Genomic DNA, 22,629 nt, shown 5'->3' with positions numbered 1-22,629 from the left:
AAACACTTGAAGATCAACATGAACTGATCAACTTAATGCTTCCATTAAATTGTCTTGCTATATTGCTATTTTGATCAGTTTGATTAAATGTCAATTATCCATATATTTGTAGATCAAGTGCTAAATTACTACTGCCGTACCTGCCGACAACTCGTCTGTAGAGAATGCTGTATCCTAGACCATTGCCGTCCAGACCATGATGTCTGCAAGGTCCAAGATGTCACCGTAGAGAAGAAGAAAGCTTTGCAGAAGATTGTGAAGGAAGTGAGGTCCAAACTTCAACAGTGCAGAGCACAAAATGAGCATGTGGTAGAGGTGAAGACAAGATTGCAGAGTAGTCTGGAGAAAGCCAAAGGGAGCTCAATAAGCGCTGAGGCTATGATGATGAGAATTACCTCCAGGTAAGTAAGGCTATTTTGTTGTCTGCTTCAAATACTGTCATTTCTTAAAAGGCTGCCTTGTGTGATTTTTTTATTATTGTCATCAAATTGTGATGAAATACACTGTAAAATTAACTTATTATATTACTTTTGAGGTATTATCACAATATTATGATCTCATGTCCATTCATAAAAGAAAGAAGCATGTTGATATATAAAATAACAATATGAAATACAGCAATGATAAAAAAATCACACAAGGCAGCCTTTAAAGATAAGACTGTATGTGATGCAGACGACGATTTGTTTGACATAACAAGCCAAAATGGATGGGTTGATTGGTCTACTTCCCCCTCTTTTTATTTCTTATAATCAAGTACACCAAATTGTTTTACTTTGTGCAGGGGCTGGATTTGAAAAATGGTCAAAATTGTGGGCATTATACATTTAAAAAACAATTCAAACATTTTTACAATGAAGTCATGTGCAAATACTTACTGCAATTTCAAAAGTGAGCCAGGAAAATGTGCAAAGGAAAAACCTTTATTTTAAAACGGTCAATCACAGACCTTGTTGTGAGCTGCATTGAAACATTTAGTGGTCCTGGACCACATCTGGCATGACGGGAGTTCATAATAATTATTGGTAAGTTTGTAGCAGGTCGTCTTAGTCAGAGCTACTCCTTATGAAAGCTTGACAGTTCTAAACTTGTCTGACGGCAAACCCCCTAAAAACTTACCAATTGACTTTATGAATATTCATCACTGTGTTTTTGGCAACAACAATGAATTTATCAACATTTTCAATTTGAGTTTTGGAAATGTAAATTTCAGAATTGTAAAAAATGACTTTTATGACCATATTTGGAATTAGTATAAAAATGTACAAAAGTACAAACAATCCTAGTATTTCTTCAGTCAGTGGTTCTTAAGTGGCCTTTTATTTTTGAAGCCTATGGCTAGCATGCAGTCAGGGACAAATTGGGGACGGTAAAGAGCAACATGTCCTTAAAATGGGACAAAACATTGACAAATTGGGACGAAAATCTGGCTCTGTCCATATAATTGGGAATGAAAATCTGGCTTTAATTGCATGTCCCCGGAATGGGGATGAATTGAAATTTGGCTTCTCCCCACCAAAATCCTGGCTACGCCACAGCACGCAGGGTATATATAATTGTAATTTGCAACTATTTATACTTTTAATGTTCCCAACAAAAGCTTCACATTTTCATTCATCAAAATCTCTCATTCCCTTCTCTAACTGAAGATGCGAAGCTGCCTCTGATGCCTTTGAGAAAGTGGAACAAAACCGCAATGTTGTAATAAAGAAAAATGAAGAAGAACATCAAGCGAGGCAGAAACAACTTGAGAAAATATTGCATGAAGCTGAGTATATATTGTACGGTGGCTCTGATGCCACACTAGTTGGTAAGACGAATTCTATGATAAGTGGGTTTAAGGCAGCACTGAAAGAGACAGAGAAAAAACTGGAAGAGTTGGACCCAAGCTTGGGGTTTGTAGAGTTTGAGCTTGCTCCAGCATCTACAGCTGCAGCTAATGCGGAAGTTGGAGAGGTGAGTGGATTGATTGATTGATTGATTGATTGATTGATTGACTGATTGATTATGTATAAATATATGTGAACACATTGTTAGTGTTATTGCATCAAAGTGTTGCATCAAAGTGGACCAAAATGACATTGATTGATGATTCTTATTCAATGGGCGAGTCTTGTAAAGAATTCACGTAATTTGATTGGTTTTCTGGTGTATAATATCTCACAATAGTTGATAGTGATATTAGTCAGGGCGCGCGCCGCCATGCAACGGCGGCACGCTTGTTGCTCCTCAATGATCGCGCAATAATGCGTTCGCGTAATACACGTGCGAGAACTAAGAACCCGATTCGGCGGCTTAGATGTTCATGATGGTTTCGTTCATTTAAAACAACGGGGATGTCATCACAAAAGTAACTTAATTTTTTTCTGAAAAAAGGCAGTTTTTCTCGCAAAAATTACATTAAAACTGAATAAGAATGAGAATAAAAGATAGGATTTTGTCTTCTGCCTATCCAATCTCGTGTCATAATGGATGGGCTGGCCAATATTTTTATCGTAGCTGCGCCGGCATCCACTACTCAAAATATTGGCCAGCCCATCCATTATGACACGATATTGGATAGGCAAAAAGACAAAATCCTATCATTTATTCTCTAATTGATTGATTGGTTTGATTGATTGATTGATGTTACCAAAGTGGAGGTGATGGATAGGTAAGCAGGGTTCGATTTAACTTGTCGTGGAGCAAAATGCTCCCCATTTTGGACAACCTGCTACACAAATATCAGCTTGTATAGCAATATTTTACAATGTAAACATATGCTAAATATGATAAGAACATCACCTAAATAATATTTTCGCTAAAAATTGCTATGTAAGTTTTTCAAAGTAAATCGAACCCTGTAGGTAAGTGGATTGATTGAACAATTGATTGGTCGATAAATTAATAATTGATTGATGGTGTATTGGTTGATTGATTTATTGATTTAAAATAAATTAATCAGTTATTGATGGTGTATTGATTGATTGATGGATGGATTTTGCCAAAGTGGAGGTGATGGATGGGTAGATTGATTGACTGACTTGATTGATTGATGAAATAATTGATTCAGCCAATCTAATGTGGAAGTTTGTAAAATGTCTAAAATCAAGCCCCTTTGATCTGTGCATCTTTTTTTTATCAATTTTGTAATTAAGGTTTACGAGGACACAAAATGGGTCATGTATGCACGCACCAAAGACAAACTTGAGCTGACGCAAGCCCGCGGTGTAGACATATTTGAGAATGGAACCATCGTCATCGCTGATAACTCTGGGGAATATCCCGGCTGGGTGTACATCATTGATGTGGTAGATGTAGAATCTTGCTTGCTTGTAGACGAGAATGGGAGATACCTAGAGAGTAATAAGGATTTTGATACATTTGCAGATGTGAAATCAGTCGAGATGGATGGATCTCCACGAGATGTGATCGCAGTGCCAGGTAATCAAGTACCCAGTGCAGAATCATGCTGCCAAGTCAATGTCATGTCAGAGCATTTTGATCGCTCTCCTGCGTCTTGCATTTTCAATAGGGGAAAGTAAAGTTTAATATGGCAGCTATACGCCACTGGGAGAGCATTTGAGACCTCAAAAGGCCCTGGCTCTCTGGTTCTGAACCCTTGACATATTGCACAGAACTGAAACAAGCCCACATACACTTCATATCAAAGTTTATCTGGCATGTGGTGAAATAACACCAAGGTGTAATATTGCCCTCCATGAAGTACGCATGAACATGTCAGTGAGGCCCCATGGGCCATGTCACATGGGAATTAACAGGAAAATTGACAGTTGCTGGAAATTACTGAAAAATTATGATAAGGCCAATGAAAGTCAATTCATAGTTTCCCGTCACGCAATGTTTCATGAATGTGTAGGTGACCATTTAATTTTTCATTATTCCGTCGGTCGCAACACATATAGTGGCGTAGAGTGATTTTTCAAACTTTCCGTTTCACATAGTGGCGTATAGGTTTCGAGCTAGCTTTTATCCTATAATAGTTATTTCTTGTTAACTATTAAAGATACAGTGTAATAGTTGGAACTTTAAACTTCAATTTCAAATAGAATCGGGCCACTGAGATATAACAGTGGACGAGTATCAACTCCGTTACTAGTAGCATATACTTCAAAAATGTTTTGCTCGGAGACGTATTTTGTCCTTCACGTACGCCACTATGTGTTGCGACCGACGATTCATTATTTTATACCATTTCATTATTGCATCTGTTACAGGTGTAAACCAATAAATACCCATGTATACATGTGATAAACAGTTTGTAGTTTACAGATGTAGTTGACAACCACATGAAGTTGATTGTACATTCTTTTCAAAAGTTTCACAATATTTTTTACGGGATGAGACATAGGGCCTGCACTTTGGCTCGACATTTGAAAGGGGCGTGAATTCATTTTTGGATACGCCCCTATTATAATTAGGTAATACTCGACTCACACACATTCCCTATTATGTATACATGTACCACATGTAGTAAATCTGTCTGCTTTATCTGTATTGTGCCGTTCTTAAGCAAATAGTTAAACACGATTTCATCAAACATTATAACAATAGCTCTTTTACAGTGTGCAATCATCCCGGGCAATAATTTGGCAATAATAGAGGATGTGCGTGAAATTATTGATTGGCTCCAATACAAAGGATTTGAACCGGTGTCCTTCACCGTAATCATGGCGCAATGCAGTGCATTCAATCAAACGTTGTCGTCAACCTATTTGATCGTATAGTGCATTAAATTTGTTATGTGTGTGAGATGTCGCGGTAGATTGCAATAGCTTGTAATCATGCTTTTGTTGAATGAATTTGAGTACTCCGCCATATTTTCGGTATGCTACGTCATAATCTAGATGATTATTTGCATTGTATGTCTTGGATACGCTGGCGAAGTTGTGTAATAATCGGACTAATGCTATAACAGTAGGTGAATACAAGTATTGAATATAGGCCTATCGCGTTGCAAAGCCCAGTTCAGTGATCCCAGCGAAAGTGAAAAAAAAAATCAAATTGATACTTTTATAAAAATTTTTAATGAAAAAATTGGCAAAAAACCCAAGAAAACGGCAGTATCGACGAAGTTGAAGCCCCATTCAAATAGGCCTACATGTAGCTAATTTATATACTGTCTGTAATTACAGATTCACGTAAATGCATTATTTTTGTCTTAAATAGGCCTAAACGGCTTTTGGCTGAACCACTAGCAGAAGACACCAAATTGATGTTTTATGACCTTTGACATTCTTTTGTGGCGAGTGACATGGTCAGTTCAATTCACGCCGAGTGTCCTTGACAGGTTTGACTCTGCTTCAGTGGTCATGAAAGAATTCAAAATATAACCTCTGCCCCAACAATCCCAAGCAATTGTCTGAAACTGCTTTTCGGATGATGTATCATAAGAACTCAGTCGTCAAATGATGATAGTCATATAATGACCAAAAGATTATTACTGACTACTATATCATTGAAGACTGAGTTCCGCAGTCTAAAATCTGAATTTTGATGATTTTTACGATCGTCCGGATGAAAAAATCACTGAATGGGCCGTTAGTTCCCTCCTCTCCTTACCTTGGCAATATGAATCAAAGAAAAATAAAGAAGAAAAAAAATAAAACAAGAAAAAAAAAAGACAAAGAAAAGAAACAATAAAAGAAAAACAAATATGAAAAGTTCGAACAATATTTGGTTTATAAAATTAATGTGACCGTGATGAGGCTCGAACTCACCACCTTCCGATTTAAAGTTCGAAGCGCTCGTGAACAAAATTCTGATGCCTTACCAAGTGAGCTGTGCTCCTGAGATCTGAAATAAAAATAAAATAATGCACTGTATACCTGCTTGTGTCGGTAATTGATTTTCTCATATTCCATAATGGTACAGTGCAACAGAGCAAAAATGCCCATAATTTAAAAGCTATATAATTTATGAACAATATACACTACACATAAAAATACTAATACAAGGGCATTTCAACATAAGAATCCAAACAATTAAGTACCAACATGCACAGCTTTGTCCTTATATCACATTTGGGTTTTTAACAAAATGTTATCAAACCTCTACTGTGATTGGCAGCTGCACAAGGCATCTCTTTGATAGCTGATAATGGCCATCCATTCAGCAAGTGGCTACTAACTGACCTTGACAGGCTTGAATGAGCACTGTCATCTGCTACAAAACCATCACACTCTAGGTTTGACAATGGAGTGAAAGACTATTATTATTGATTAGGCGCGGATTTTAAAAGTACAGCTCCTATGCGTGTATAGCAAAAAATTGGAATAGAATGTTTGGAGTCATGTAACTAAAATACTAAATGCATTCTGCAAAATGTGCTCTATCTGACCAATTTATAAAGCATTTAATTAGCTTTAATTTGACACATTGTTTGACCATATCGAAACCTTTGGGGAACTAAGATTTTCCGAGCTATTCCACGCTTGAACTGCTATAGAAACACGGGCTAAACTCGGGTCTTTTTTACATCTCTTGCCACCGAAACATAATTTTTAGTGATATAACCTGGATCTGCTAGTTACATGGAGCAAATACTGTGATCGTTTGATTTTTTCAAAAATAAACAGGCACGAAACTTGTTTAGACTCGCGTAGCTAGGGGTAAACCTTTTATTTTTAGTCAAAAATCGCGAAAATTTCAGTGTAAATTTCGCGTTTCTTGAAAAACCAGGAGCATCTAGTCAGCTTCTATTTACCAGAAAAATAAACAGCGCCATCTAATCACTTGGATCTCTTGAGTAAAATTTCTTCAAAGTGACCGCTTTCCATTGATGTAACATTCATTTTGGTGGCTTCAGATTCAGACTCGCGTGTGTTCAAGAAAGAAAACATCGTGAATTTGAAGTCTGACTGAAATCTAGTCATCAGGCCGTTATATCCTAGTCTTTTGCACAGACCTAAACATTTCGACGCACTGAATGCGCAAAGCCAATCGATCAGAAAGTAAACAAACAACCCGCTGAAGAGGTTAAGTGAGCTATTGTGCATAAGCGTGGACAAGCTTCTTCGCATAAAGTTCGTGTAGATTCTATCATATTTGTGGCCAAATTGTAATTAAATTTTTTTTTTTTTATTATTCTGTAACCACAGTATTGTAAAATAAGTAATACAGAATAAAGGTGTGTATTTGTTTGCAATAAAACACAATATAAAGTGGTTAAAATAGCAATATACGAGTCGTATGTCAAAATAAAAAATTAGGCCGATAGTATCATAGGTTTCAGTGCTTCGTTGACAGTATCGATCTGTGTTCACTATGCGTGACCTGTGCGTTCAAGCCAATTTTGATAGGGCCCTTTTCACTAAAAAGGTTTCCATATGATGTTTGGAATTATGGTAAATCATTAAATAAAATATTTATTAATTAATCAATTATGTCAATTAATTAAAAATTTACTGCAAATATGCATATTTTCTCTGACAGAATTGTAGGATTTGACAAGAGCCATTTTTCTTGTAAGTTTGATTCTTATAACATACCGGTATCGTATTGCGTCCCATTATAGTTACAGAAAAAAAATACGCGTGCAGGACACACATACGCACCCCTACACACACACACACCTCTTTGCTTTACCTCACTTGTTCTGCTCAAAATTAAAAAGGGACATATCTGACAGTAAAAGCTTACATTTTATGGAAATTATGTTTAACTATTTGTTTAAACAGCACAAAACAGATAAAGCAAAATTACTATACATAGGACTATACATGTATGGTATGCCAGGGACTGTTTAAGAATATACCATTAGATTTATGATATCTATTCGAGGACTGTTATATATCAAAAATGTGAAAAATATCAAATTTTAATAATTTGTCATAAAATTAGTATTATATCATAAATTTCAATGAAATTTATTTGATATCAGAAAGACATTATCGTATTCAGAATGCAATTCGATATGTCTGATGTGCTCTCATGTCCCACAAAAATACTATCGAAATGCTCAAAACGCTCATTCCAGATCCCTTAAAGTCATAATGCGATCTTATAATATGAATTTGGTTAATTTTTTTCAAACCTGATTTTTTAGCATATTTGTAATGTTTACAACTTGCACCTAAATGGAATCAGCCAAATTGCTTGTGTTTGTAGGTAAATAGAGCAAAGTTAGACATAAAGTCATAATGTCCTCCCATAGAACTGTGTGTTAAGCGGCCAAAATAACAAGCAGTGTTTCTTTCACTTTACCTTATTATTTCAGCTCAAAATTAACAGAAACCATTCCCGATAATTATTACTAATATTATTTCAGCATTTTGAGTATATAATGACAAATTTAATATTTGAAGGAAATCGTACATTAAGTCTTTAATTTGGTTAATTTTCTTTGTCTTTTTTTTTTCTTTTCTTGTTTTATTTATTTTTCTTTGATTTATATTGCCAGGGTAAGGAGAGGAGGGAACTAAAGGAATATTCAGTGATTTTTTGAATTTTTTTTTCATCCCGACGGTTGTAAAAATCATCAAAATTCAGATTTTGGATACTAGACTGCGGAACTCGGTCTTCAATGATAGTCAGTAATTTTTATATTTTGGACATTACTATGACTATCATTTGAGGACTGAGTTCTTATGATCCGAGGAGCAGTTTCAGACAATTGCTTGGGATTATTGGGGCAGAGGTTATCTTTTGAATTCTTTCATGACCACTGAAGCATAGTCAAACCTGTCAAGGACACTCGGCGTGAATTGAAAGACCATGTCACTCGCCACAAAAGAATGTCAAAGGTCATAAAACACCAATTTGGTCATTTGGTGTCTTCTGCTATCTAAAGGCCTTACATGGCTGATTTTGTACCTTTCGTCTTGTCATAGATGTGCTAACAAAGCTTGCTAGTGCAGTGGTTCAGCCGAAAGCCGTGTGTCTAAGGCAAAAAATAATGCATTTACGTGAGTCTGTAATTTATATACCGGTACTGACAGTATATAAATTAGCTACATGTATTTGAATGGGGCTTCAACCGCCAATACTGTCGTTTTCCTGTTTTGTTTTTTTGCCATTTGTTTTTCATTAAAAAAATTTATAAACGTAACAATTTGATTTTTTTTTTTTCACTTTCGCTGGGATCACTGAATGGGACTTTGTAGCGCGGATTATTCAAAACTTGTTTTTACCTACTGCTATATATATAGTATTAATCCGATTATTACATAACTTTGCCAGCGTATTCAAGACATAGGTTATGTAAGGGATAAACTGTACATGGGTATAGAGGCCCTGCATGCTTTTATTGATTGGCTCCAAACAAAGGATTTGAAAAGTGTCCTTCACCATAATCACGGCGCAGTAGCCTACAGTCCATTCAATCAAATGTTGTCAGTGTGCGAGACGAACGATGTATAAATCTGGAGGTCACATCATCACTTATCATGCTTATTGTAAAAAGTTTGTCCAATGCATATACTGTGTGTAGGCCTATTGTTCCCGGGTATTGTCAATGCAATCAAGCAAACAGGTATTATATTTTGAAAAGGCCGCTATAGTATATTCACATGGGTGTCTTGAATGGCCAATCATATGGGACATAATCAAATTGCAGTGACTGCTTCCTTTGTTACCACATGTCAGTCATCTTGTGATTATTGGACCATGTAAACCTGCAAAAAAACGAGCCAAAGTGCAGGCCCTATGTCAGAGAAGATCAAAAAGTGCGGGACAGAGAATTGAGTAGGTATTCATTATTAATTCATTATTAACCATATACCATGCTCCTATTGCAAAGAAAATTCCTGAAAATCAACAGAAAGAGATTTATGATATATTTTAAACCACAATTATTTATTTGTATGTTAAAGTTTGTTAGAAATCAACATTTTATTCAAAATAATGAAATATTTAGCCAGCAATTGGTTTTGAGCGGAGTGGGGCACACCGTCGACATCCCTATATCTTCGTGTTAAAAATTGCCGTGGTAGTACGATAAATCCTCACGTTTTTCAACAACTACGCATGGTGATTTTGAGCTATTTTGTTTGAGATAGGCCGTGCGACTCAGGCTATGCATACAATTTGAGATTTTGAGAGCCGGCCACACTGTTTCTATTCTATGTTTTACGATTTTCGCATGATCAGTATATGGCTGGCCGTAACCGCCTGGCGTGGAGCTGCTACTGGCGTAGCTTACTTTTTCGCCATGCGAGCTAAATTGACCAATCATGTTAGATCTTTTCATTACGCTGGAGCCAGTTGATGCATCATCGTTCCAGAGAGAAAACTCTTGCCAAAATTAATGTTTACTATGTGGATTTTAAATGAATCGAATGTAAATAAACCACAAACAGTTGTACAGGATCAATACCATTGTTTGATTAGTGTATAGTCAATGTTACCTTGCATGCATGTGCCATGTGTGTGGCGTGTTTGTTTGTTTGTCTACTGTGTCAGGCCAGGATCACTGACACCCACGGTACTGATACTGTCATACTATCACGGTGATCATATTGTTGAATGTTGTTGACTTTAAAATAATCATGATGCAGTCATGTCTACAGTAGAATTCACCACGACCTTTGAAGGACTTAAACCCCATTAAAAGCTATTAAACCAAGATAACACTCAATGAAAACAGCTCAACTATGTTACATCAGATCTTCTCTGGTTAAATACACACTGCACTTGTGTCTGTTTTACCTGTGCAATGAACAATGAGCTGGTATTATAGTTTCAGTTGGGTGAATGATTATAAATTAACGCAAGGTAACAATACTGTCTGGGCTTTTGTTTACGAAATGAGACAATAGTCTGCTTATTGTTAACCAGCGTTCTTGAAAATGAGAAGCATAATGGTTTGCAGACTTAACACGGTTTAGAAATAATTTGTTCATATTTTTGGGTGTTATCTGTCGTTTACATATCCTTCCTAAAACACAAAAGTACCAATATTTCCAAACACCTAAATTAGCTAAAAATTTAGGAAATGTTACAAAACTATATTTTCTAGAATTTCAGAGAATACTTTAAATATTGACTGGTTATTTTTTACACAGTGACGTCATATAGGCAATGGCATAATACTTCTAACATACACTAGGTCACGCGTCAATGGTGAGCGCACTGAGTATTGTGTATAGGAAAAGCGGGCAGTACCGTAACTACAGTATGTATGGCCTACTACTAGTATATAAAGTAAATCCGAACTAGTTTGCTGAAGGTCGAATTCCATGAGGCCACGCCGCGCATAAGATGTACAAATCAGCCTGAATTGTGTGCATGGTTTACCACCACTCTGCCTAGCTATATAGTTGTGTACAATACTGTATGAGTTTCTTGTGAGTGCATGTCCATCTTAATAATAAGTCGGTTCGTACTTTTCATAAATTACTTTTTGAATCATAACTATCGTGACCGAGGATATCTTGCAACCACGTGAAGCTCGTCTGGCAAATTCTTAATGACTAAATTAAGCTTCACGTAATGAGTAAGTCGTACTTGATTGGTCAGTTTTACCTCCGAGTAATGAAAAACTCTAACATGATTGGTCAATTTGGCTCCACGGAACAAAAAGTCAGCTACGCGTAGCAGCTCCACGTTGTGGCGGTTGCGGCCTACCATATCAGTATCCCATATGATATTTCTATTGTAAGAAAATTTTATTTGTTGTCACGTAAATCACAGGTTTCGTTTAAATGTACTAACTGGAAATTAAATGTACTAATTAGTGAGGACCGGTATTTTGCTGTGGATATGTTTAACTGCAATTTTATGGTAAAAAATTTGAAATCCTGGGTAAAAATTTTGATAATATTCAACTCTTTGAGAAAATTATTTTATAAAGGAATGCTGGTAAAGCCAGGTGCAATACAATGTACATTATTGACACACTATCACGCTCTTTATCTTCGTCAATAATAGAATAATCGATTTCAATCGAATTGAATGCATGAGTTTGTAGTTGACTACTGAGCGACCTAAGCGATCGATTGCTAGCCAATCAGATAGAACTCCTTTTCTTGCGTTCAGTGAAATACCACTCGCCTGTCGCTCACTACCACTCGCCCGTCGCTCACCAACGGAGTATTAAATTTATATTTATCGTATAGGACGTCGACGGTGTGTGGGGTAACGGGAAACTAGGAATCGACTTTCACTAATTAGCCTAAATTGTGACCGATCACAATTGCTTGTGTTACATTTTGATAAATCACAGCAAATTAAGATAAATTGTTTCAAATTTTGAGCAATTTTCTAACCAAATATCACCAACAAGTCTAGCTAAGAAAGCTTAAAATCTGCAAAATTGCTGGAAATCACAGTAATTATGCTAAATTGTGACCGATCGCTACGAATCATGCTAAATATTGATAAAGCACAGCAAATCAATTTTACAAAATTTTGATCAATCAGCTAAAATTGCCAAAAATCACCAAAATCTGCTAAGAAAGCTTAAAATCTACAAAATGGCGATAAATGAATATGCAGAGATAATTCTGCAAAAATAATGTGGGATTTACTGCTTTTTCCCATGTGACATGGGGCCTACAGTGTCCGTACTCTTCATCAGCTCTATATCTCATCGAGTCAATTACAGATTGGTATACCGGTAGTTTGATCATGGTAGGTATTATAGAAGGAGAATGCACGAACCCAGTTCCCTTTGTACTATGATCGTTATGAGTCGATATTGAGCAATCAGGTATGAATGGTGCACTATCGATTTGCTAAGCTTCTTATCTATTGAGCTTGGCGGTTATGAACCACCGTTATCGTGACTTCTAAGCGGAATGAGCGTCATTTTACCCACAAAGCATTGTGGCGTGACCATAAACAAAGGAAAGCGATTTACTTCGGTAATTTTATAACGCCAATATTTCTTATGGCCAAGCTTGGCGGATCATAGAAACAACATTGCCAGTCTTGGAAAACCTTTCCAAATCATTTCCACTGGTTTAAAAGTCCCGCAGACACCCGCCAGTATTACTAATCATGATCAGAAAAAATACATAATTTCACCGTAACTTTGGAAGGAAATGAGGGAATTCGATCAGGTTTTCGCTAGTAAATCAACTTGAACTCGAAAAGACAATGACGCAATCGAAGATCATGTGACCGATGCAAAAGGGCACTAATACCATCCATTTCGGTAGGGGTCACCTGGGGGTCTGTTTAAATTGAATTTTAAGATAGATGATCGATATTGTCGCATAACGATCATAAACATCAAAGGCCGTGTTTGAGGGACTGCACTGATTAAATCCATTCAAGTGATGACTAGCGTTGAATAGCGTAATCGGCTTAACCCTATTGAGTGGATTAGGATTTTTCTGTGGAACCTCCTTCTATGATACCTACCATGGTTTGATAATGCAATTTATTCCTTTTTTGTTGTTGTTTGTTTCTAGTTGTACACAATGACGTCAAGTGCAGTGGATGTATGAAGTCACCCATAATTGGAACCAAGTTTACATGTGTTGAATGCAAAGACTTGCATGTGTGCAGTGAATGCATCAATATGGATGGACATAAACGCCATGCTTTGACTATCACTGAATACCCATTCCTGTATGGTAAGTCGTATCAATACAAACAGATATGTAGAGAGTGCATTAATTGGAGTGGTCATAAATGCCATACTTTGACCAGGGTTGGATTTACCATTGGGCCAGATGGGCCTGGGCCAAGAGCCCCCAAAATTTGGAGACCCCCAAAATTGCCCTGTGAATCTTACTGTTTTGCCCCTTGTGGTTTTGCCAGTAAAAAACATATTTTGGGGGAAAATAGGGTAACATTATAAAAGTTTACGCATGTTGGCTCATATATAGCAAAATTCACCTTTATTTTGGGCCAAAATAGTCTGAAATTCAAATTGGTTTGTGTGCTGCATGCAAATGTCCTTGTAAAATAAAAACAAAATATGCTTGTCTCCCTCAAAATTTGAATTCCACTGCCACTGCCGGTCTCATATGACTATATTTGTAGTGCATCAGAAACTAGCTTGTCAGGGTTGAAAGGGTGGAAAGGCAAATAAATAATAAATACAAACAATTTTTAAAAATCATAAATATCAGGGCAGCCAGCATCCCACCTGGGGGGTCAAGACTCTTACAGAGGAAGCAGCTGCCCCCTTGCCCCCAGCTATGCCACTGTAGTGCACAAAGATTGACATAATTGTATCTGAAGAATCCTGTTTCTTTAAAGATATAAGCACCACTTGACTTCTAATAATTTTGTTTGCAAACATATAAAAATTATATTTTATTAATTATTATTTTGTGACACATTGATGGGTGTGAAACTTGTAGGACGTACACTTCAACTCACTTTCTTGCCACAATGTTTATCAGTCAACATTAAATTAACAGGTAAATTTTCACGGGAAAATTTTCTGGACATGTGACCAATGCGTATCAATGTGAGTGTATAACCTCGAGCCTGATCTCTGACCCCCGGCGGTGACCTTGCTATTCAAGTCTTAGTAATTTTGAATTGGAATAGTATTTTTGACCGCAATTTTGATAGAAATTTGTGCGTTGCAAATTTATTGTTAAGTTAATTGTTAATAAATTGTTAAGCAGAACACAATTTTATTTATTTATCTTTCAGCTCCTGTATTTGGTGTAGTTACTGACGAGTGTGAAATTGGCTTGTATCGTGCAGACCATGGAGGGCGCAGTGTGTCAAAGATGGCATTCTCTAACAACAACCGACCATGGGCAGATTGGCTTCCCAAATCTGAAGGACCACAAACTCAGTTGTGGTCAATTACTCGAGATCCGTCCTTGGGACAGGTGTTTGCCAGTGAGGCTTCCACCAATATGATCTACCAATTTGCTTTGAGAGGGAGCAGTAGAGGGCCAGAACTTCAACGAATCAGCACAATTCCAGTTGATTTGAAGCCGTGGTTTATTGCAGTTCATCGTCATAGACGTCTGATTGCCGTCAGCAACTGGAAATCTTGCCGTGTAGACGTCATCGACTATTGGGGGCAGAAGCGTTACAGTATCACACACACGGTTAGTAGTAGACTACCCCGTAGTCCACTTGCCCATTCTGCATTTATATACTCTGGGTATTGTATTTGAGCTTAAAACTCTGATTTAATTAATGTGTGCACAATTGATAGATTTTCACGTCTGATCTTTTTAGTCACCCTACACCCTGTTTGTTAGCTCCCCAAGTGGACTACTGACAATGGATTGCGGTCAGAGATGCTTAACACGGCTGTCTATGAGCTTCTATGGATGAGATTGTCGGAAATCTGGCCTACTAAAATTGGCCATGATGTAATGCATCTTTAAATGGATCTGGCTTGTGATTGGTCGCCCAGATCTCGTTATGGTTTAAATCCTCCGGGTACCTATCATTACCATTAATAACTACATGGTACACAAGTCTGCCGTGATTGTTTTGTGTAATTGCATGGACGCGTCACTAAGTGCATGAGCGCGTATTGTATTTGCTTGCGGTTAAATTTGATTGATAAACAAGTGTGATTGACAGTGTGAGTGTCAGGGACTTTGCCCACTCAAAATCCCGTTTAAAATTGGAAGTCCATAGTCTATTTTTAACCTGGAATTTCGCGATTAATAAACTTGCAGATTTTAAAATCAGAATTGTTCAGTGAAGTGCCAATACAATTATGACATTATGATAATTTATGTTGCATTCAATAATATAAGCCTCACGTACACTTTTACTTTTACTGTCACTAATATAATTATATAAACTTTTTCATAACAATTTTATACTAGTATATATTTTGATGTAATAAATATCAGTATAATTTCGAGTTCAACTGAATGCTTTCATCATGATTAACATTAATAACATGCGTTTATTTATCAAAAATAGACTATGGCATAGTCTAGGTTAGTAGCTACTCCCTATTCCAGAAAAATACGGGACTAATTTTTTGGGATTAAAAAAATATTATCCTGTTTTGTCAAATGAAACGTAGCTAAATCCTAATTCCTTTAGTTAGTCCTAACTGCAGGCATGAGAATTTTCAGGTTTAAACCTGAATTCAGGCTTTTTGGTTGTCCAAATTTCCGCACCTTCTTTTAATTCTTTTTAAAAAAATGAAAAAAACGGGTCCTAGATATTTTGATCTAGTTTTTAAAAGTTAAGAGAAAAAAAATTTAGCCCAAGAATTTTTTTTGTTACGATGCACGAAAAAGAAGTGGGCCAAAAAACATTATTTTTGGGATTTTATGCCAAAAATGAGCATTTTGGCCCAAATTTGACCTCACAGATGAACTTATCAAGTCTTTGCCATTCTTAAATATGTATACTTTTATATACTTTAGACCAACAATTTAGTAGTTATGAGGCCTGAAAGTTTCCACAATTCCAGGGTTCAGACCAACCTTAAGGCTATGCTGTGGGAAGTTTAGAGGATGAGATTTCAATTGAGCCGTTTGTTACAAGTATGAATTATATGTAGACCTATTTAGCACACATTTTTCAATTCAGCTTTCGACATGAAAATTGTGAGTATTTCCTAGTATGTCATTGGTGGTATTTACCAATAAATGCCAATATTTCGCACCCGGTTAGTTGTGCCAAACATTCAAATTTACTAGCATTCCAAGTACTTGCAATGCAAAATTGGTTGTCTTTTTAAAGACATTTCTTGTTTCATTTTTAATCACCTCTGAGTGTGCATGAAAAGTCCAGGTTCCCGACAATTTTAAGGCTGTATGGTGGCTATAAAATATCGGTACTACGGTACTTAGCCAATTAAATCCTGGTAGAGGGGCCTAGCGATAGCGTATTATAATACCGCCACATTTAAGGTTATACGATGGAAAGCGCAGAGATGCTAACTTTCCTGTTTTGTCTACTACCGATTATCTCACCAAAGGTTCTTTAAAGTAGGCCTAAATAATGTTCAAAGTCTCAATACAAATGCTTTCAGCTGTTGTTTTTTTGTCTTTTCCTATAGAATTAGAAAGAGACATGTTAAGCATAAGCATAATACATTTAAAAGGTGTACCTTTTATTTTTTCACCTTGGTATAGATAGGGTCTACTCCGGGGGTCTACTGCATTAAAAGTCCTGATGCCCGACAATTTTAAGGCTACATGTATATGGTGGCTAGTGTCCCATATACCGGTATTTTCTACAATTAGCCAATTGCATGCAGAAATGATGTAATGTATGACGTGCAGTTGTGCTAACTTATGGACTTGGTTCCTACTGACAGTTCCTGAAATGGGGCTGTTAGACGGCGGAGCTCTGTCCATTGTTGGCTATACATATAGTTATGTATGGCTATATATGGCTATACATAGCTATGCATGGCTATAGATAACCATACATAGCTAGCTATACATATGTACATAGGTTGTTCAGTTTGAAGTTATGAGCCTTGAAAGTTGGTATTTTACTCCAACCTTCTTTGAAAAAATCTTCCACATAGAAAGATCCTTAAATGAAGCTGTCTAACGGCAGAGCTCTGCATTTTTTTGAGGAAGGCTTTATTTTAGATTTAAATGAATGATTGAGCTTTGTTTCATTTGGCAGAATTTTTTTAAACCTATAAAATTAGTGCTGTATTTTTCTGGAATGGGGAGTAGGTGTGCAATGGGCTATTCCAGTTGAAATCCACGTATCCACTGTGAAAGACATGGGCTTAATCACCCCCACAGTGGCTGTAGACTACAAATGGATTCGCCCAATCAGGTAACTCTATTTGAAATTCATTCTCCCTGTGTGGAAGATTAAGGTTATGTCTATGGCTTCCATAGGAGATGTATGGATTTCAACTGGAATACCCAAAAGATGGGGCACGCCTGTGGTCATTTAGACAATTTTCCCAGTTATTTGTGTGTGTGAGGGGGGGTGTGTTTGTTTTCAGCAACAAACTTAGACCACAACGTCCACGGTTGTAAGAGAGTGGCAGAGGGACACTCCGTAATAATGCATATGGGGTATGGAACTCCATCATAAGTGTAATACCAGGTCCACAGTTTGGAGGTTAAATTTTATATCTTACCTCAAAAGTTTGTTGGTGAAAATGTGTAGGGATGTGTCAAAATGAGCGTTTTATTCAAAGTTCATGATTGCACATACAAAACCTTTAAAGGGACTTGCAGGGATCTGCCAAGGGCCAACAAATCTGTACTATTTTCTGAAGTCATAAATATGGCTGATAAATCAGGAAAAAACCCTTTATTATCTTTTCCAATTCCAGTGACACCTCATACATGCAATGTGCTGGGTAGGATTAGGTGCACTGGATGGGTTTGAAAACTATCACTACAGCCCTGCTTGTTAATTGATTTCCAAAATTATTATAGTTATTTTATTACCTATTTACATCCAAAGTTCCAGTGAAATTATTTAGGTGTCATTGGAGCTGGAACAGATAAGGGGCTGTGCAATAATTATTAGCCTCCCCCCGGGGGTAAAATTTCCAAATCAGCTCCCCCCCTCTCGGCTTGCCGAAAATTTCTTGCCCCTTCCCCCTAATTTTACTGTCCCCCAGGGCTCATAATTATTGCACAGTCCCTAATAACAGGTTTCTGAAGAGTACTGAAAGGTTACATCCTCAAATAATTTATTTGATTAATTTTGACAGGGAGATGGTAAACGTCTTCGACCAAATGGGGTCTGCTTCGACGGAAAACACGCCCTCTACGTCGTCCACAGAGATACCAAACCTAACCACGGGGAAATCCATCGTTACAACTCAGCCGATGGTTCCCACGTTGGCGTTGCCGTGTCGGGTCTTTTCAAACCATACGGCATCAGCATAGAGAACGGGAAGATGGCCGTTGCTGACTGGAATGAGGTGAAGATATACAAGCGGAGAGCAGTGGTTGGGACGCCAAAGATGGCAGAGGGAGACGACTCTAATGGTGCTATTATTTTACCCGACTGTTATTTTCAGTCAGTTCCCACGGTCCTTGAAAGTCCTTGAATTTGAAAACGCCTTTTCAAGGCCTTGAAAGTCCTGGAAATTTGCACAAGGTTGTAAGTCCTTGAAAATTGGAATTTTACCTAAAGTATAATTTTGACAAATTTTGGGGAGTGGAGAGGAGCTGCCACTTTCGTTAATATGCAGCTTTTTGTGTTGTGGTAAGTCCTTGAAAATCATACTTTTGGACCTTGAAAGTCCTTGAAAAGTCCATGAATTTTAAAGGCTGCAAGGTGCAGGAACTCAGTTATTTTACATGAAATCCATTAAGAGGACAAGAGCCAGGATCAACATGGATGTGTTTTGTAATTAGCCTTGAAGTATTAGCAAAGAAAATTTATGGACTTTTTTTTTCAAATTGCTTCCTTTTTGGGACATCTTGGTCAGAGAGATAAGAGTAGTTACTAGGTTTTGTTCTCTAGATTAACAAAATGAAAATTTTTAAATTTAAAAGTAGACAGTAGGTAACTAATTTTGGGTCGATCCATCATGTAATTATTCATGTAAGCTATTCCTAACCCTAATCCTAACCCTAAACTAACCCTAACCTTGTGTATAATTACATGAAGGAGTAACCTAATTTGGGTAGTTGAACATTTGTGGATGGTAAACTCATTTTTGTCTCGCCTGAACTTTGTTCAGGATGGGACTTAGTAATCACTATTTCTGTCTGTCCGTCCGTCCGTGTGTGGGGGTGTGTGTGTGTGTGGATGTATGTGTGTCCGTTTGTGTGTCCGGAGCTGTATCTGGGGAACCGTAAGACTTACGGCGACGCTACTTGGTGGGAGGAAGGGTATCCAAGTTTGCTCCGTAACCGTATGTTTTCGGTGAAAAATATGCAAATTAACATAGCTAATTTGCATAATTTATGCAAAAATCAGCGCAAATTGATAGCGGAGTTTGTGGACAGACTATCTCAAGATCCGTCGGGCGCATGGTAACGAAACCTGGTGACAGGAATGATACACACCTGCTAATCACCTGATTAGTTTTTCGGCGCAAAGTATGCGCATTTAGTTGTTAATTTGCATAATTTATGCGGAACGATTCTACAAATATGGTTGGAAATCTGAAGAAATACGCCTTATGGAGCTGTATCTGGGGATCCGTAAGATCTATAAGCCCTATGATGATGAAACGTGGTAGGGGGTAGTATGACCAGAGGATCTCAACCCGATTTGATTTTCAGCGCAAAATATGGTAATTAAGTACCTAATTTGCATAATTTATGCATAAAATGCAAAAACCTATTTTCTCGGAGACTAGGGTGCATACGTTCTTCAAACTTGGTGGGTGGGTGCATCTTCACCTCAGACAGAACACGTTTGTATTGGTTAGTGTGTCAAGGTCACCTGAGGTCATCCAGGGGTCATCTGAGGTCAAATGACTAAAAACTGTCGTATGGGCACGAAACTTGGTGGGTACGGTCAACATAACGTGGTAGGGGGTAGTATGACCAGAGGATCTCAACCCGATTTGATTTTCAGCGCAAAATATGGTAATTAAGTACCTCGGTTGCATAATTTATGCGTATTTGATGCGTATCAAGCAAAAACCCTTGTGAACAGCTTATCTGGAGATCCGTATGGGGTACAGTGGCGTAACTTGGTGAGGAGTAGTGGGGCCAGAGGTTCTTGACCTGATTAGATTTTGAGCGTAAAATATGGTAATTAAGTACCTAATTTGCATAATATATGCGTAATAAGCAAAATACCTTATGAACAGATTATCTGGAGATCCATTATGGGGTACAGTGGCGTTACTTGGTGGGGAGTTGCGTGGCCAGTGGTACTCGACCTGATTAGATTTTCAGCGCAACATACTTTATCCAATTTCGTGAGGTCAAAGGTCACATACAAGGTCAAAGGTCAACTGAGGTCACCAAATCTTTTAATAACTAATTTTCAACTGTGCATCACATATCCAACTAACAGCTTGATCGATCATGTAATTAAGGAAATATGACGACTTTAAGGTTGGTCTGAACCCTGGAATTATGGAAACTTTCGGGCCTCATAACTTCTAAATTGTTTGTCTAAAGTATATAAAAGTATACATATTTAGAATGGCAAAGACTGGATAAGTTCATCTGTGAGGTCAAATTTGGGCCAAAATGGCACCTTTATTTAAAATCCCCAAAATAACGGTTTTTGGCCCACTTCTTTTTTTGTGCACCGTAACAAAAAAATTCTTGGAGCCAAAATTTAATTTTATTAATTTTTAAAAACTAGATCAAAATATCTAGGACCAGTTTTTTCATTTTTTTGAATTTTGACCAATTTCACCAAATATATTTGAAATTTGTGCCAAAATCGGGTTTTTTTTATGATTTTTTTGAAAAATCAACATTTTTTGACCATTTTTGGCGCAAATTTCTCAAAGTTAGTCGAAATTCAAAAAAATGAAAAAACAGGTCCTAGATATTTTGATCTATAGTTTTTAAAAAATAATTTAAAAAAAAATTTTGGCCCTAGAATTTTTTTGTTATGGTGCACAAAAAAGAAGTGGGCCAAAAACCGTTATTTTTGGGATTTTGGGCCAAAAGTGCCATTTTGGCCCAAATTTGACCTCACAGATGAACTTATCAAGTCTTTGCCATTCTAAATATGTATACTTTTATATACTTTAGACCAACAATTAGAAGTTATGAGGCCGAAAGTTTCCATAATTCCAGGGTTCAGACCAACCTTAAGATAGTCGCTTTCCATGTAAAGTATAGCAAAGTAGCACTTTCAATGAGTGATAACTCGTAAAGGAAGCATCTTTCTGTTTTGATTTATTTCATGAAATATTTCTTTGGTATTGCCAAATTTGATTTTTCAGCGCAACATACTTTATCCAATTTCGTGAGGTCAAAGGTCACATACAAGGTCAAAGGTCAACTGAGGTCACCAAATCTTTTAATAATTAACTTTCAACTGTGCATCACATATCCAAATAACAGCTTGATCGGTCATGTAATTAACGAAATATGACGACTTTAAGATAGTCGCTTTCCATGTAAAGTATAGCAAAGTAGCACTTTCAATGAGTGATAACTCGTAAAGGAAGCATCTTTCTGTTTTGATTTATTACTTTGATGAAATAGTTGTTTGGTTTTGCCATTTTTGGAAGGTCATTACGGGTCATCTGAGGTCAAGTTATTAAAACTGTCGTATGGGCATGAAACTTGATGGGTACAGTCAACATTTCAAGCCAAATTTTGGAAGTTCATTTTGGGGTCACCAGGGGTCATCTGAGGTCAAATTATTAAAACTGTCGTCTGGGCATGAAACTTGGTGGGTACAGTCAACATTTAAAGCCAAATTTTTGGAAGGTCATTTTGGGGTCACCAGGGGTCATCTGAGGTCAAATTAGTGAAAACTGTCGTATGGGCATGAAACTTGGTGGGTACAGTCAACATTTAAAGCCAAATTTTTGAAGGTCATTTTGAGGTTACCAGGGTCATCTGAGGTCAAATTAGTAAAAACTGTCGGATGGGCATTAAACTTAGTGGGTACACAGTCAACATTTAAAGTCAAATTTTTGGAAGGTCATTTTGGGGTCACCAGGGTCATCTGAGGTCAAATTAGTAAAACTGTCGTATGGGCATGAAACTTGGTGGGTACAGTCAATATTTAAAACCAAATATTTGGAAGGTAATTTCGGAGTCACCAGGGGTCAACTGAGGTGAAATTAGTGAAAACTGTCGTATGGGCATGAAACTTGGTGGGTACAGTCAACATTTATAGCCAAATTTTTGGAAGGTCATTTCG

General features: G+C 37.1%; 1 protein-coding gene across 1 annotated transcript; it reads left to right on the top strand.

Moving 5' to 3' along the window:
• Positions 1-373: 373 nt before the first annotated feature.
• On the top strand, positions 374-19,290 carry LOC140139449 (uncharacterized). The gene is made up of 6 exons (XM_072161202.1): positions 374-401; positions 1,650-1,956; positions 3,138-3,423; positions 13,356-13,520; positions 14,557-14,966; positions 18,536-19,290. Exons 1-6 carry the CDS (start codon positions 379-381, stop codon positions 18,875-18,877), a joined length of 1,533 nt encoding a protein of 510 aa, XP_072017303.1. The 5' UTR covers positions 374-378; the 3' UTR covers positions 18,878-19,290.
• Positions 19,291-22,629: the final 3,339 nt, after the last annotated feature.

This window comes from Amphiura filiformis, chromosome 18 (assembly GCF_039555335.1).
Source record: "Amphiura filiformis chromosome 18, Afil_fr2py, whole genome shotgun sequence".
Lineage (NCBI taxonomy): Eukaryota > Metazoa > Echinodermata > Ophiuroidea > Amphilepidida > Amphiuridae > Amphiura > Amphiura filiformis.
Note: the sequence above shows the minus strand (reverse complement) of the source record. Positions and strands in the feature narration are given on the sequence as shown.

Bases quoted from the DNA above. Each gene is read 5' to 3' on its own strand.
- LOC140139449 (XM_072161202.1), top strand. From the start codon at position 379: ATGATGATGAGAATTACCTCCAG. The intron at 402-1,649 runs GTAAGTAAGGCT...CTCTAACTGAAG, and splicing joins ATGATGAGAATTACCTCCAG to ATGCGAAGCTGCCTCTGATG. The intron at 13,521-14,556 runs GTAAGTCGTATC...TTTATCTTTCAG, and splicing joins TGAATACCCATTCCTGTATG to CTCCTGTATTTGGTGTAGTT.